Below are 16,705 nucleotides of genomic sequence, written 5' to 3'. Positions count from 1 at the left end.
AAGTGAATAATAATAGTTGCAAGCTCCATATATTGGTTAATTACTCCATTCTCTAATGAATTGATTTTTCAGTAATATCTTGAAAGTTGATACTATTAATAGTATATACCAATAGATCGTTTATTCCTATTAAATTTAAAAATAAGATTTTCACTCAATCGATGATTTTTCCCAGAGATTTATTTTTCATCTGTTATTTATTTTAAATAAAATAATTATATTAAATTAATATAAAAAAATTAAAACTAAATTAGGGCATAATTTGAAAGACATTCAAATTAAAATTTGTAACTGTAAGTACACAAAATTGGAAAAAGAAAACAAGAAAGAAATTGTTTTGGTGCACATTTAAGAAATCTTCCATCAGGAGTGGAAGGAAGTTATATTATATATATGGATTGGATCAAGATCTTGGAATTGGAACATTATTTTTTAAACAAATAGATAGTGTTTTTAATAATTTGTAGACTGTTTTAATAAGCATTCCAATCTAGACTTTAGAATATGTTTTGCTTGTGAGTATTATCTATTTTGGGACTTGGGAATGGTCAAATAGGAAAATTAAAGTAAATGCATCTTGAAAACAACAAAATTCATTTGTTGTAGGCAGCAACAATATATGCCAAGTGTTAGGTTATGAATTTAATAGTCTTTCAAGTTAAAAACTATAAATAGAAAATGTAATTAAGAATAATAATATTATTATTATTATTGAATTAAAAAAAAAAAGACCATTTATTAGCCTAAGTTGTTATTCTTACATGGGGGTGAAAAAGACAAAAATCCATTCAAGAATTGCACCCAAAACAAACAGAAGTGGAGGAACATTCTTCCTTTATTCTAGTTTTACTGACCTGGCAAATCAAAGAGTTCAGGGTCCTACATTTTGTTAAGGTTGTTATAGGATCCTAAATAGCCTCTCCTCCATGCCTGGCTCGTCTTGACAAAAACAAAAACAAACAAACAAAAAAAAAAAAAACCTGTGTTTCCCTTTACAAGATAACTTATTCTTTTTTCTTCTTTTATATGTTCAATCTTGAAGATCAACAACTGCTTTTTCTGTAATGGGTTGAATGTGTTTTACATTTTAAGAAATAGAAACTGAGAATGCTGCAAAGAGCAGCTAGCAATGCATACTCTTGGTGGTGGGCAAGCCACATCAGGACAAAACAGTCAAAATGGCTGGAAGAAAATCTCCAAGGTATATTTCTCATTTCTCTATTTGGATTCTTTTAAGATTATTTGATCTCATCTTCTATTCCTCCAATATTGGTTGCTTTTTCTTCCTTGTGATTTGAGGAACCTTAGCTTTAACCCGAAATTAAGTTAATAAAGAAGTTTTACATTGCTATTTCTTTTTTGTTCTTTATCATTTTCATTGTCAGGAACGTATAGTTTTACACTGATAACAAAAGATGTAATATATTTGTCTTCAACAATATCTGTTGAATGGCTTAGGAATTCTTCTAGGAGAGAGGAAGATGATGTAACAGGCAATACTAGCATCAGAAAGAACTATTACCAATACCAATGGGAACGTACGAAAACATTGTCTCTTTGTGTAACAGGCATCTGATAAGCATTTTTGTAATTGCAGATATGGAGGAAAAGGTTAGCAACATGCTCAAAATCATCGATAATGACGGGGATTCCTTTGCTCAGAGATCTGAGATGTACTACAGGAAGAGGCCGGAGCTTATAGTCCAGGTGGAAGAATCCTACCGGTCATATCGAGCATTGGCAGAGAGATATGACCACCTGTCGAAAGATATGCAAAGTGCCAACCGCACCATTGCAGCTGTCTTCCCCGAACAAGTGCAGTTTACGATGGATGATGATGACTATGAAGGAAATATTTCTACAGCTTCCACTTCTCCTGATGATACAAACAAAGCTTATAAAGCATCTAAGGCTAACATTCCAAAAGTCCCCGCCATGCCAAAGAAAGAATTCCGGAGCCACTCCGTGTTACTGTCGAGAAAGGGGCAGCAGCAACAGCTGAATAGAACTGTCAGCCTTGCAACTAAAGCTGCCCCTCCAAGTTCAGGCCTCACCCGCGAACAGGCAACGGAGGAAATTGATAGGATTCAGAAAGACATTTTGGCGCTACAGACTGAAAAGGAGTTTATACAGAGCATAAAGGAACGTTGTTCTGCAAAATGTAATGAAATCGAGAGCCAGATAACTGATATGCAAGCAAGAGTCAGCAGCTTACAAGATGAGTTTGGTATTGGCAGTGTTATTGACGATAACGAAGCTCGAACTTTAATGGCAGCCACAGCTCTGAAATCATGCAGGGAGACCTTGGTTAAGCTGCAAGAGAAACAAGAGCAATCAGCTGAAGAGGCTAAAGTAGAGAACCGCAGGGTTAAGGACCTCGTCAAGAAGTTCACAAACCTTCGAGGTGAATTTCATTCCAATCAAACAGATATGCATGTACCATATAATGAACAAGAGACTGAAACAGAAGACTTGGATCAACATGATATGGAAATAATGCAGCAGAAGTTAAAGAGAGAGGTGGAAGTAGATAGTAGTTCCTCCTTCACAGTGATGCAACTAGCAGAAAGGATTGATGAGCTTGTTGAGACGGTTGTTCGGTTGGAAACTGAAGTCTCTTCTCAGAATGCTCTTTTAAACGTATTAAGATCAGAAGCAGATGGACTTCAGGAACGCATTAACACCCTGGAAGAGGAAAAGAAGATTCTCATGGAAAATTCGGAGCTTATGAGCAATAAGATGAAGGAGTTGGAGGAGGAGCTGCGCAGAGTGAAAAGCCTTAACCGAAGTTTCAATGAGCAATTTGTCCACATTCAAACACACGTCACTGAAGCAAGTTGTAACATTGATCATTTGTCAGAGAAATTAGAAAATGTGAAGCCGGATGAGGATGTGATCGAAGAAATGGAGGCTGCTCCTGATGCTGAAACAGACAAAGACAAGAAAGATAGTGTTTCAATTATCGGCAGTTCTGTTGAAGAAAAGGGATCTGAGCTAAGCGAAAACCTTGATATCGAGTCTGAAAATCATCAGCCGCTGCCAAAAGATGAAAAGCAAGATTTTTCGGAGACGGGCACTAGTGTTGACAACCAGCAAGAGGAAGTAGGGATTGATGTGGAAGAAGATGAAGATGAACCAAATTGGAGTCGTCTGTTAGCAGGTGGGTTAGAAGACAGAGAAAAGCACCTAGTGGAAGAGTACACTTTGGTCCTACGGAATTATAAAGACGTAAGAAAGAGGCTTGGTAATGTGGAGAAGAAAAACCGAGATGGGTTCTTTGAGTTAGCATTGCAGATCAGAGAACTGAAGCATGCTCTTTCTATAAGAGATGAAGAGATACAAGCTTTGCGGAAAACGATTTCTCTGAGAAGATGTGATGATGAAAATCCTCCAAGGTCTCCTGAAAGCATAATGCAAGCACCTAGCATCCCAGATTCCAGTCACTCAACACTAGGTTCACCTCAGCAACGAATTTTTGGTTCTGAGCATGAACATCATGCAGAGTCCAGAGGTACAATTGATCAATTATCAATTGAAGACATGAAGATCTCCAGTCCAAAGAGGATGGGGAGTGCGAGAAATATTGACGCAGGCCAAGTTGCTTCAGCTATTGAAGAAAAACTCCGTTCAGAAATTGATGGACTGCTGGAAGAAAACCTCGAGTTCTGGTTGAGGTTTAGCAGCTCATTTCATCAAATACACAAGTACCAAAGTTCAGTCCAAGACCTGAAGGCAGAGCTTTCAAAGCTGAAGGACGGCAAGAGGGAAGAAGGAAGCGGTAAAGGTCAGTGTGTCATGTTAGAAGCTCGGCCAATCTATAAACATCTGAGGGAGATACAAACAGAGTTAACATTATGGTTGGAGACCAATTCAGTATTGAAAGATGAACTGCAGGGTAGACATGCATCTTTGTCCAGTATTCAGGAAGAGTTATCGAGAGTTTCGAAAGGGGAAGAGGCAGAACTAAGCGAATATAAGGCAGCTAAATTTCAAGGTGAGATTCTTAACATGAAACAGGAAAGCAACAAGGTCTCAGACGAGCTGCAGGCAGGGTTGAAGCGCGTGAATGTTCTCAAGGAGGACGTTGAGAAAACAGTGTCAAAAATGGACGAGGAGCTTGGACTTTCAGCGGCTAAACAAAGAACACAGCGGACGAGGATCCCGCTCCGGTCATTCTTATTTGGCGTCAAGTTAAAAAGGCACAAGGCGCAGAGGGCATCACTCTTCTCATGTACAAGTCCCGGGTTTATTGAACAAGACAATGACCCTCCGGTGGACGGACCCCAACAATAGATTCACCTGTCCGTTTTCCTTCCTTTCCTTCTTCTATCAAAACTACTGAAGAAGGGACTTATTCTTTTATTTCCCATTTATCTGGGCTTGATTCTCATAGTATTGGATACGTTAATATAGGATATGTTCGTTTTATTGTTTGTTTGTATATTGTTCTTTTCGATTATTTCTAATTATTAATAACTATGTGATCCGCTCTACTGTTACATGCAAATTCATGGTAGCTTCGATGCCTTTACTAAGACAGGCGTCAACTGGTGTAAACATCACCAACATTAGACCTAGATTTTCAGGTCGACCCTCCCTATTTTAATGCAGTTATATATATATTCGTCTGTGCATTATACTAAATATATCTTGTCTGTCGAATCAAAAGCAGAGCGTTCTGATGAAAATGTATGTAACCGAAGGCAGAAGTTATAAACGGTTCCTAGTACTACAACTGAGAAAATGAACAAATGCAGCCTCACATCAACCAACTTTACCGAGCAGACATAGAAGTTCAGAAAAGAAAATGCTGACGACTCAGGCATTTTTGCTGTTACCTTTAAGCAATCACTGATGAAAGTGTACACAATGAATTGAATATTTCTCAGATTTATATATTACTGGGGCACCTTAGCACCCAAAAGAACTTTTTTTTTTCTTTTTCTTACATGCTCACCTGCAATCTCTAAGCAGACGGTAACCATTTGCACCATTGCATATATATGCTTTTAATCGTTTACTTCCCACACAATTCTCTAACTAATTTACACTAATTAATACCTCAAGGTCATTAAAACACAAATAAAATATTTTGCGGAAAAAGAAGGAAATTCCCTCCTACTTTGCACAAAGATTCTCTTTAACTTTCTCCCTCTGTCATCACAGTATCCGGCTCTGATTTGCTCACAGCTTCTATCTTTTCGCTGAACTTATCAATCGCCATGCTTATCCGATCTGGTTTGTCACTCGTGATCTGCTTGTCCCCATTCACCTGAATTGCAGACATACTATCTTCTGTTTTAACTGATAAACACGTGATTATATTGCTATTAGAATTTTGACTCCCTTCAGCTGGCTTGCCAAGGACATCCATCATGTTACTATCAGCCATCTCCAATTTTGATGCAGCACTAGAACTCTCAGAAACAGCCAACTGAGTTTTACACTCAGCTTCTCGGTTTGGGAAGGCTGCTTTTTCTTCTTGAACTTGCTTGCTTAACTCATTTCCTGAGACACAAGCTCCATGTTCTTTAACTTGCTGTTCTTTCGCATCTTCTGACAAAATTTTGATTGCTCCAGCAGTTTCAGTATCTTTCCTTGCAGGGAGTTCAGCATTAAATTGTTTGGCTGATATGTTCTTAGCTGTATCAGAAATTGATGGAATATGTTGAACAGTAGAAGAGGCAGCAGGTCGTATAGCACTGGGTGAAACAACTGGCAGGGTGGAACGTGACCCAGCTGCCAGGTCATTAGTGTGAACATTAGGATGTGCTTCTGAATGGTTGGATGCACCACCAGGCAATGCTGATTTCATTGAAGAGCCACCTGTGGGCATGATATGGACAGCATTCTTTGCCTGAGCAGCCTTGAGCAACGAAGCAGCATCTGATTGAGTAGCAATACGAGCTCCAGCAGCAACTGCAGTAGCTCTTACCGGATCTGAACTTAAATCAGGTTTTGCCGGTCTCTTCACAGCTATTTGTGATTTTGGTGCAGAACCTAATGGTACCATTGGAGATGATTTTGCTGCAAATGGGCGTTGGGACTGATGTTGGGCTGGTGTAGCTTCACCTGTACCAATGATCATAAGAAATAAATGCATTGGAGTTATCAGTTTCTCATTAACGCAAGAATCTTGCTTTTACATGTTTCCAGATTAGGTGCATCATTTCTTTTATATATGTATGTATGTATGCATGTATATGTGTATGTATAAGAAGGCAAAGAGAATTACCAGAGATATTATTAGTAAATTTATTCTTAACTGGCGGATCAAGGGCTAAATTCATTGCATGACGCGCTGCTCGCCATTCCTCAGAAAGTTGCACTCCGCTTGTGTTACCTACTGGATTCCAGTTGCCATGCCGCTTCCGAATAATAGCCCACCTCTGCTTGGGAAAAATTATGAGAATTAGGAGAACAGAAGCACAGAAAAAACTGGCTAAAAGGATCTGCAACTGCGTAACCATTAAATCAAGCCAGCCCCAACACACAATAGAATTCACCTTGAACCTTGAATATCAGTAACAGAACAAGCAGGGAAAGAAATGTAGCAAAGATGACCACAAGTGAAATTTACTGGCATTAGAAATAACGTACCAGATTCACAGTAGTTACTACCAAAGTGTAACATGTAATAATGAGAGAAATTCCGTTGCCGGGATTTGAACCCGGGAAAACTGGGTGAACCCCAGACATCCTGACCGGACTAGATGACAACGGATTATTTCTATGGCAGTATTCATTTTTCAGTCCAATGTCAGATCAAGAAACAAAGCCACTAATGCAACTTACAAATATACATCCAGTTAACTAGACCTAAATTAAGAACATCCTTTTATCTAGGCCTGAAATATTTGTAGTTTCAAGTCACAGATTACTAGCCAATATTGCAAGACCAAATATTTATAAGAGACAGCATGTACAAAAGGTCACTAATTCTGGCAGCTTATAAAATTAGAAAAAGAAGCAGAACTAGTCATTATGACCAAGAATTGGCTGGTGATATGTTAACTTAGTGTGCCTCTAAAGATGAATCCATAGAAGCCAATGCAAGTAAATCATAACCCAAGAATAATTCGAACAACCTACTTTGTACGCCCGGTGAGCCATTTATCAAGGCATACCAAGTAAAGAACAGAAGTTTCAAATCTTTACTCCGCATAGAAATTGATAAATTAACAGAATATACAGAGGCGTATAGATTGTCAAAATGAAAAGAGTTAAAAGTACAACATCACATGGTTCATACAACCACCTCATATATTTGCTTCTGGCAGACAAAACTAAAGAAAGGGAATACATATTATTTAAGAAGGAAAATGCAGAATGAGGTAGAAACCAGAGAATATAAGGATTGCATGTAAAGTTAATGCAAGGAAAGCAACCTGAGATAGCTGTGAAGCAGTTCTGTCCCATGTGAATTCGCTCCGTAAGATATTTGCCCAATTTCCTTCACCATATTTCTGCACAGCAGCAATTAATTCCAAATCCTCTGCTTCTGACCATGGTTTTCTTTTCCTTCGTGGAGGAATATTGCCATTTCCTAATCCATTCCCATCAAACACTTCAGTGGATGCCACTGTGGGCAGGGGCTGTTTCTGAATAGAAACAGGAACTGTAATATTCATCCCTCGCATGGTAGCAGGTTGTGAATTCTCTGATATAGCTCTGGCTGACTGCCCATTAGGTATATTTATTGTTAAAGGAGCCTCGACTGTAGCGCTATTTGGGTGGGTGGAGTCACTTGTTGCACCAGATGCAATCAGGACCTAACAAGACAACCACGGTGCATTAAAATGCAAAAAGTTGTTAAGTGCTACAATTTTTGTAATTACATTTATCTAGTATTAGTTGTGGAGACTTGACATGCCATCCCAATAAATATAACCAAGAAAGCTATCATAAATTACATTGCCATGCACTCTTAAAGTTCTCCGCTGTACCTAAGGAAATTTACAGACCCTCCTCAATGTCGTATCTCTACCAGCATCTGAAAAAGTGTTCCCCAAGATGGCTGGATGAGAGAGAGAGAGAGAGAGAAAGCTGGAAGGACCAAAGACACTCAAATCCATGACTTCCCTAAGTATCCCCAACGTTCCTATTTTGGTAGGAGATCGAGCATCAGAAGAATTCACTCAGGACCCAATTTTTCTTTCATGCCCATCATATAACCATCAGCTACTCTTGATGATACAATTCTAACTGTAAATCCTCTTTCTGCCCACATATTGAACTCTTAAAACATGTAAAGTCTACTAATATTTCTTTCTTTCTTCTTTTTTTACCTTTCATATATTTCCTTGGCCAGCAAGAGAGCTCATACAAGCCACTGTACGTTCACTACAACATATCAAGTTCTAAATCTGCTTGGGCTGTTAGAAAGAGAGAGAGTGGAATGCCCAAAGGTTGTAGAATAGATCAAAAGAAAATCCTCCAGAAGAAGTGAAATTCTAATGCATCATAATTTTCAAAGTAAATATAGATATAAAATGTGTGTGTATGTGGCATTTGACGATCCCATTAAGCACATATGAATCAAAACATCACAGATTGTGGATTTAAAAGGAAGAACCGTTTTTCTATAAATCTAAAATTACTAAAGCAAATATGACACATGGCAACCAAATTTTATTAGAGCATTACCTTGACACAAGCTGCAGCCTCGGCCGAAGCTTCACTGCTAACATCCGGAAATGCTTCCAATTCATACTCCAAATCACTATCATCATCCTGTACAACACAATAATTTATTTTTAAAAAAAAATTATATATATTTTCTGAAACGAGAAATTTTAAGAATCAGAGGCAAGCAAGCAAACCAGAGGCTGAGCTCCATCATCCAAATTATCAATCAAAGTATGTTTATAGGCCAAGTGCCTCCATAACATTTGATATTCTCTCACATTCTTAATCCCTGTTGTTGTCTTTTTAACAAGGGCATTCCAATCAATCTTCACTCCTTCGAACTGAGCTACTTCTTGTAGTAATGCCAATACTGTATTTGCTGTATACCTTCTTAAACCACCAAAAAAAAAAAAAAAAAAAACCCTAAATTAACAAAATTAAATTTAACAAAAATCAAAAGGAGAAAAAAGAAAAAGAAAAAGACGTTACCTTTGCAAAAGAGACGAGATGTCTTCTTCACTAATTAAACCTTTTCTGCTGTTGTGTTTCTTTGATTTCTCAATCATTGTATTACTTACTAATAATAAAATAGAATTGCATACTATAAACACTCGGATTCAAGAATCCCCAACTATCCAAAACCCTAGCCAGGGTTTTACAATGAGAAGGTTGGAAGCGAAGAATTGAAGACGGATAGGGAGGGTGTTATGTACGGCGGATGACTGACCGTTGAAGAGGGTGGAAGGCACGTGCCTACGCGGTTGAAATTTTTTTTTTTTTTTCCTTTTAACGGTGCAAGGTGTAGTGAAAAATAGAAAAGGTTCAACTATGGAGCGCGGTTTGGGGCTCGAAGAGGAAGGATGGAGCTGTTTAGTGACGATGATACGGTTTGCGAAATCTACGGAGGGGATTTAGTTTCCGTGCTGATTTGTGGGAGACTGGAGGATTACGATTGAGGATGCAAAGTTGCTATTATAGCGCGACTAGCATAGAATCTAATTTTGTTGGAAAATATGATAATAATTGCACTGAATCGCTGATTCCTTTTTGGTTAGGTTTGGGAACATTATTGCTAAATCCAAAAATTAGAGTGGAGGAGAAATATGCCTTTCTATTTATTTATATGAAGACAAATAAGAGGAATAAGGCTTTTTTAGAACAGAGGCAGGCATTTATATAAGATTCCATAAAAATCAGAAAAGGTCTATTAGATGAGAGTAATATAGTAAAATAAAAGTGAAACATTTTAAACACCAAATCATACTCGTGAATTTTGATGTAATAGGCGCATCTTTTAACTGGTTATTTGCTTTAATTGCAAAAATGGTAAAAGAATAGCAGTGAGAGAAGAGAACACTAAAAACAGTGTTTTCAGGAAGTCATATCAAACTTGAATCTTAAGGGTAATGTAAATCACCAGAAATTCACAAACTGGATACAAGTTTATTATTGCGTTTAGTTTTTAAAGCTTATCTTCAATTTATGCTACGTCACCATCGTTTTGTTTAACTACAATGACTCGTACATGCCCCCGCGCTATCATCTTTCAACAATTTGTAACTAGCTACATGCTATTACCTGTTTGATTTTTTTTTTAATTTAGGACACTCAGGAAATTACCAGATCCTTGTATTTGAAAAAAAAAAAAAAGATCAAAATATAAAAGTTCAAAACCATGAGAGGGTAGCAGGTGGAGAACACAATTTTAGTTCTTTTTTTTTTTTTTTCAAAGGAGAGGTCAAGTTTTGGTTTCCACCATCATTGTCAACCTTGCCGGAACCCAGGGCCGGTAGGTATATACTGGTCAAGAAGCTGGAGCAAATGGATGAATGAATTCAATGCTATACCCATAAGGTCACTGCAAACCACCACCTTAGCTTGAATGTTAATGGAGCTATCACCAGACATCTCTAAGATATCGTCCATCCATCTGTAGCTTCTTAACCATAGACTCTGTCTTAGATGAATCTAAATTTCCCTGAAATAACAAACAATATATTCCTTAATAATATTGGGAATAAACAGCAGCAATATCGAGCATCAGAATAGGACACACTTCATATGCGACCAATTCCCCAAGGATGAAAATCACATCCTTCACGGAATACTACTGGAATGTAAAATCAGAATGGAAGATAGTCCTACAGCCTAAAAGATAAAAGACGTGCTGGAGCAGAGGTATTACCTGCTCCTGAACAATAGTATGCAAAGTCCGATGAACATCCCTCGCCATACCCTTGGCATCACCACATACATAAATATATCCCCTCTCAGAAATTAGGCTCCAAATTTGTGCTGCCTGCATCATTGCATTAAATAATTCAATACAAAGCCTATGTTCAACTTATCAAAGACACCCTTGGTTTATTGTCTATTAAGTGCTTACTTTATCCATCATCTTATGCTGAACATACTCCTTTTGTGGTCCTTCCCTTGAGAATGCAACAATCAGCTCAGATATCACACCTTGTTCGACAAAGTAGTTGAGCTCATCCTCATATATGAAATCCTAAAAATAACCAAAGCAGGAAACCATTTAGCATAGGCATGTGATATCAGCAGTAATTAGTAAAGAACTATGCATAGCAAAGGTCCCAACCATTCGGCGATTTCTACATCCAAAGAAGAGCAGAGCAGGACCAAGCTGAGCACCATCCTCTTTCAGGGCCATTCTTTCCTGATAAAAATAGGAGAACTATTTGAAGTCTTCCTAGACAACAAACAAGGAAATTCATACACCACAGAGCAATAACAAACCTGAAGAAATCCTCTGAATGGTGCCAATCCAGTACCAGGGCCCACCATGATAATTGGAATTGAAGGATCGGTTGGTAACTTGAAATTAGATGTCCTAATAAAAACGGGAGCCCAACTAGAGTCATGGCTTTTCTCCAAAGGAACTGCATTCTGTTTTTTAATTTTCAGAAGAAATTCAGATTTACAAAAGCTGAAGTTCTGTTGCTAGGGTGGTAAGCATGCAGTGACAATCTGGTCATAAGAATACAGTGCAGAACGAGTTGTCCTGCAGAATGAAATGTATTAAGGCCTATCATTACCTTCATCCAGGTTGAGCACACCCCTTTGTGAATTCTACCAGTCGGCGTTGGACCATAGACCAAAGCACAAGTCACATGTACTCTACTGAGTGCAAATCTGCACAAGGTATCATGAGGAGTAATGTTTTTGCTACACTAACAATTAGGTAAACTGCATTTTGAATAATTACTGTGTAGTAAATCACCTAGGAGAGGATGAGATAGAATAGTAGCGAGGTTGTAGACGAGGAGCAATTGCTGCAAAAAATACACCAAGAGGAGGTCTTGCAGATGGGAACTCAGCCATTACCTCAAGGAGACTTCTCTGACTGCCAACAATCCACTGAGAGTACTCGTCCTGAAAATTTAACAGAATGAAAAAACATAAGCAAGAATAGACATAAAAAGATGCTGCTGAAACTCTCAAATAAGCGATTAGCAAATAGCACGAAAGATCCATTAACCTTGCCCTCTGGCGACGATAAATACTTGAGTCTCTCAGCCTCACTAGGTTCACTGGCATGAGCAGCCAAAGCAATCAAAGCAGCCTGATAACATGATAGTTTTTTCAGATAACAATTATTTCAAAATTCTAAAATCAGTAATTAGTTCGACATAACAGGAAAACATGTCAAATCATCACCTTTCGTGGAGGATTCAGGAGATCTGCATAATGTGACAAAGCAGTGCGGAGTGTGCAAGGCCCTGGGAATGGAGGAGCTAATGAGCTTCCTAGGGGTGCTCCATCTTCATTGTCAGCATGAATAGAAAATAGCAAATCTAAAGGTTGACCCAACAACTTCCCTGCTTCTTCCACATTTTCTTCAAAGTTTTCAGCATAAACACCAACATGGTCCCCAGTTTCATATCTAAAGAAAGGAGCAAAAAGATAGAAAATGAGTGAAGTGAGTATGATGAAGACCAGTGTTAAGGTCTAAAGAAAGGAGCAAAAAGATAGAAAATGAGTGAAGTGAATATTATGAAGACCAGTGTAAGGTCCAATATGAATTCTCATAAATGAATAAAGATGAATAACAAAATTTAGAATTAAATATCAATAGTTCAGCATTGTACCATAAAAATGCAAATGTTAGCACTCTCTTAAATGCAAAAAGCGCATTAATAAAACCAAAAGCTATTTAAAACTAGAGTAGTGTCCAAAAAATAAGAAATCCTCAAAGCAATATGATAATTTCTTACATATAACCTTCATGGGAATAGCATGCAAATAGAAAATCTTATGCAGAAGAAAAATTGAAAAACAGATAATATTAGTTAATCCCACATAAAACAGCCATATCAGAAACTGAGCATTATTTATATGAAAGGAATTCAAGTTTTCATTTGCTGCGTGGGACAAGGAGCAGCCATTGGCTTGACCTCAATTGCCACAGAAGGGCAGGGTGAAGTCCGGATAGGTTTAAGGCAAAAACTCAGAATTTAAGTGGGAAAATTTATGAAGTGAGAAGAAGAAAAGACTAATGTGTATTTTAATGTACACAAATGTTGAATTTTACATAGTTTCATTCCGATAATATTGGAAAAAGACAAAAATAATGGTGGATTAATTAGAAAGTAACTGCAGAAATGGACTTACATAATGCCAGTCCCTGATATATCGAACTCCAAATGTATGCATGACCTGTCAGATTCTGGTTTGTGGAGCTCTTTTTGAACGGCCACATTAACTCTTCAAGAAATGAGGGAAAGCCGACATCATAAGTTTCAGCAGATAATGATTATTGATATTTGCTACATGCAAATAACTGAGTACCTGCATGGATGGTGAATATCGATAGAAGTATTTCCATTTTCCAAAACTGATTTATCCTCACAAGATGTTGCAGAAGCATCATGAATTACCACCCGGTATTCAGGAATAGCAGCTGTATAAGGAGTAGATGCACCATTCACATCATCTTCATCTCTAAGTAAATTGTCTAACTCAGGCCACAATAACTCTCGCCTAAGGAAAAGAACAACAGTACAGTTACTGCAGCATACTTTGAAAGAAGCTCCATCCTCAAAATTGGAAACACAGTATCATTTTGAATGAATATTGCAATGAATCCAATAAAGGAATGCCGAAATCTAACTATATAGTATACCAAGCAGTAAAATCATCTTCAATGCATTGATCATCGTCTCCCAGACCAACAGGAATAAGGCGTTTTGCTCCTATATAAACCAGCCAATGAAAATATATTAGAGAAATTGAAAAATTTATCTTCAATCCCTGTAAACATCCACACACCGCACCACCACGCGAACACACCCAGAACAAAGACGCACACACAAAAAGAAAAAAGGAAAAAAAAACAGCAGCAACAGCAATAAAGACAGAAGAAGTCATAAATGGAAAATAAACCTTGTTCGTTAAGTTGTTCATCAAGCACCTTTGCTATCTGCTTTGCAAAAATGAGACCATCAGATTATAAAATCAAAACATCATATACACACACACACACACAAACTGAAGTAAGAAAAAGAAAGAAAGAAGATAATATATACTGAACAATTTACCTTATTAAAGTGTTCATATTGACGATTACCCAAGCCAAAAATGCCATAAGTGAGCTGTTGAAGCCATACTCCCCTTTCATGTTCCTAAAATTAAAACACCATCATCACAGCAAAATATAACATAGGAATAGAATGTTTCTAGAGAATCATGTGCATCTTAAGCATCACAGGGAAACACAAACCTCAGTAAACCACTTATAGAATCTTGCAGCATTATCAGTTGGCTCTCCATCTCCATAACTGCAACATCAGGCTTACATGCAATGAATAAAACCCGAAAATATGTTTTAGGTCCTCCACAAGACAAGTAAAAATAAGGATTATCTTACGTGGCAACCATGAAAAAAGTCAAAGTCTCCTTCTTCAATTTTTCTTCATACTGGTCATCATCCATTGCATAATCATCCTAATTTAAGCCAGACATACAAAAAAGTTTTACCATTAAACTCCATATAGGCAAATTTTCTCGTGCAAGAATGCAACAATCCCATTCTTTATACCAGGTCAACAACTTTAACAGCTGCTTTCTCATATCTTGCCTTAATCTCCTCAGCTAAGGCCTGCATTTAATAATTAGTTCATGAAAAGCATAATTAATGCAATTACATAGATCATAGATAAATAGTAAAATAAAGATACAATGATCAACACATAGGATTCTGCAGTCACAACTTTGATTCGGAGGTCAAAAACTTTAACAACACCACAACCATGCACATTGAACATATCTATACTCGTGCGATATCTATTGTAACAAATAACGATGTAGCAAAATGCCAATAACTCCCCCCACACCAAACACACACACACACACACACACACACCAGCCCATATGGTTTTCAGTTCTTCCATTATTTCGCTTTCACTGGTCACTGTTCACAAGGTTCCACATTTCAACAGAATGTACCATGAGCTTTGTCATAATCACAAAACTGAAAATCACTATCGTTAAGACTCCAAATATCTCAATTAGATAAAGCACAAACTTAACTGAGGTACTGTATAATCTAAAATCAGAAAATCAATAATTTTGTTCTTGAAATTGACACAGCTACTTCGAACAGTTAGTCAAAGGAAATCTCTGATAATAACTGGGCATAATTCAGCTCCAATCAAAGTTCATCCCAGCACACTCGGTCAAATTATATGCCCAGAAAATATCAGCCACGTGGCCCACTTCTTTTTTTTTTTTTTAGGAACAAAGATTAACCAACAATGATTTTACATTTCTACAATCATATCCTTGATCAGAGACTTTGACTTTCCAAACACACCATCATAATCAAAATTATCCTACTTTTGAGCAAATAATAACCAAATCCTCAATCATCAAAACTCGAATCAAACGCCAAAAGACACAATTTACCAATAAAAGTAAAAAGATTAATTGATGATTACCTTAGCAAATCCCTCGGCAGTACCAGTCTGAGTACCGTAAAAGATAGTAACTTTAGTCTTACCAGCAAGAGTCTCAGCTTCATCCTCCTCATCTTTCACAGAAAGTGACTTTGGAACCACCAGAGGCGTTACCTCTTTGCTCCGATCCGATGATCTCTTCCATAAAAACACCAACAATCCTATAATAACCGCAAACGACGTAGTAATTATAACAACAACGGAGTCAGACATTGGACTCCCTCCCAGTTCAACTCCCAGTACTGACTCAATATACCTAACCAAATCCGAACCCGAAAAGCTCATCTTCTGATCTCTGAGAAGTTCAAAATAATGAAACTTAGGCCTTTTGGGAAACAATTATTATCAATCAGGGATTGGATTATTGGTTAGGTTTTAGTTTGCTGTCTTTTCCCCTGTGTCACTCTCTCTCTCTCTCTATAATTAAGCCCTAGAAGATTGGGGGTAAGTAAAACAGAGAGACAGAGAGAGAGAGAGAGAGAGAAATGGTGAAGACAAAGAGAAACAGATGGTGCAGTGTGTGTTAAATGGGTCCCATTCAGATCTTGACTTCGTTGTTAAATATATAGTCCTGTTTAAAAGAATATGGAAAAAGAAAAAGCTATTCCCATCTTTTCGTGTCTTCAGAGTTTTGTCAAGAAACAAAAATGAAAAATGTATTTTCTTTTTTCCTCTTAATTTCCTTTGCTTTTTTTCTCTCTTTTCGTTTCTTTGGGTCATAAGAGAGTTCTAGTGAACTTTTCAGTGACTGACTTTTCCAGGGCAAAAAATAATGGACGAAGAAAAAAAAAAGCCTTTCTCCTGGTGTGTGTAGGGCTAAAACTCATAAATTAAATCAGACTATTTTAGTTATGTCATATATTATTTTAATTTAATTTTGGTTTGATTTAAATATTTTATTTCAATGAAAATTAATTTTATAACACATCAACAAAATTATAATATATTAATAAAATAAATAAAACATGCACATTCAAGGTAGAAGTCTTTCTTTTGTTAATAGACTAAACACTTTTAAATATATGAATGGTTATTAGATATATATTCCTATTTTGTAAAATAAAATGCCATTCAAGGTAAAGGCTTTCTTCTATTTTCTTTCC

General features: G+C 37.2%; 3 protein-coding genes across 4 annotated transcripts; 1 reads left to right on the top strand and 2 right to left on the bottom strand.

Moving 5' to 3' along the window:
- The first annotated feature begins 525 nt into the window (after positions 1-525).
- On the top strand, positions 526-4,434 carry LOC8268421 (protein NETWORKED 2A). The gene is made up of 2 exons (XM_002514001.4): positions 526-1,201; positions 1,598-4,434. Exons 1-2 carry the CDS (start codon positions 1,108-1,110, stop codon positions 4,291-4,293), a joined length of 2,790 nt encoding a protein of 929 aa, XP_002514047.2. The 5' UTR covers positions 526-1,107; the 3' UTR covers positions 4,294-4,434.
- Positions 4,435-4,870: 436 nt separating this feature from the next.
- LOC8268422 lies at positions 4,871-9,911 on the bottom strand. 2 transcript variants are annotated; one of them, XM_015716017.3, is made up of 6 exons: positions 9,118-9,911; positions 8,823-9,018; positions 8,647-8,733; positions 7,389-7,772; positions 6,236-6,389; positions 4,871-6,072 (listed from the first exon to the last, which is right to left on the bottom strand). In XM_015716017.3, exons 1-6 carry the CDS (start codon positions 9,192-9,194, stop codon positions 5,141-5,143), a joined length of 1,830 nt encoding a protein of 609 aa, XP_015571503.1. In that variant the 5' UTR covers positions 9,195-9,911; the 3' UTR covers positions 4,871-5,140. The 2 variants fall into 2 exon arrangements, with proteins under 2 accessions (XP_015571503.1, XP_002514048.1); XM_002514002.4 differs by having other exon boundaries at positions 8,823-9,015.
- Positions 9,912-10,051: 140 nt separating this feature from the next.
- On the bottom strand, positions 10,052-16,269 carry LOC8268423 (NADPH--cytochrome P450 reductase). Its single transcript, XM_002514003.4, has 18 exons — positions 15,585-16,269; positions 14,687-14,746; positions 14,516-14,592; positions 14,369-14,426; positions 14,187-14,270; positions 14,032-14,068; positions 13,772-13,841; positions 13,438-13,629; positions 13,261-13,353; positions 12,307-12,532; positions 12,128-12,211; positions 11,870-12,021; positions 11,685-11,781; positions 11,386-11,535; positions 11,228-11,305; positions 11,015-11,137; positions 10,814-10,927; positions 10,052-10,606 (listed from the first exon to the last, which is right to left on the bottom strand). The coding sequence occupies exons 1-18, from the start codon at positions 15,885-15,887 to the stop codon at positions 10,526-10,528; spliced, it is 2,079 nt and encodes a 692-aa protein (XP_002514049.1). The 5' UTR covers positions 15,888-16,269; the 3' UTR covers positions 10,052-10,525.
- Between the last annotated feature and the right edge of the window lie 436 nt (positions 16,270-16,705).

Source organism: Ricinus communis, chromosome 2 (assembly GCF_019578655.1).
Source record: "Ricinus communis isolate WT05 ecotype wild-type chromosome 2, ASM1957865v1, whole genome shotgun sequence".
NCBI classification, from domain to species: domain Eukaryota; kingdom Viridiplantae; phylum Streptophyta; class Magnoliopsida; order Malpighiales; family Euphorbiaceae; genus Ricinus; species Ricinus communis.
This window is presented reverse-complemented; position numbering and strand designations above follow the sequence as displayed.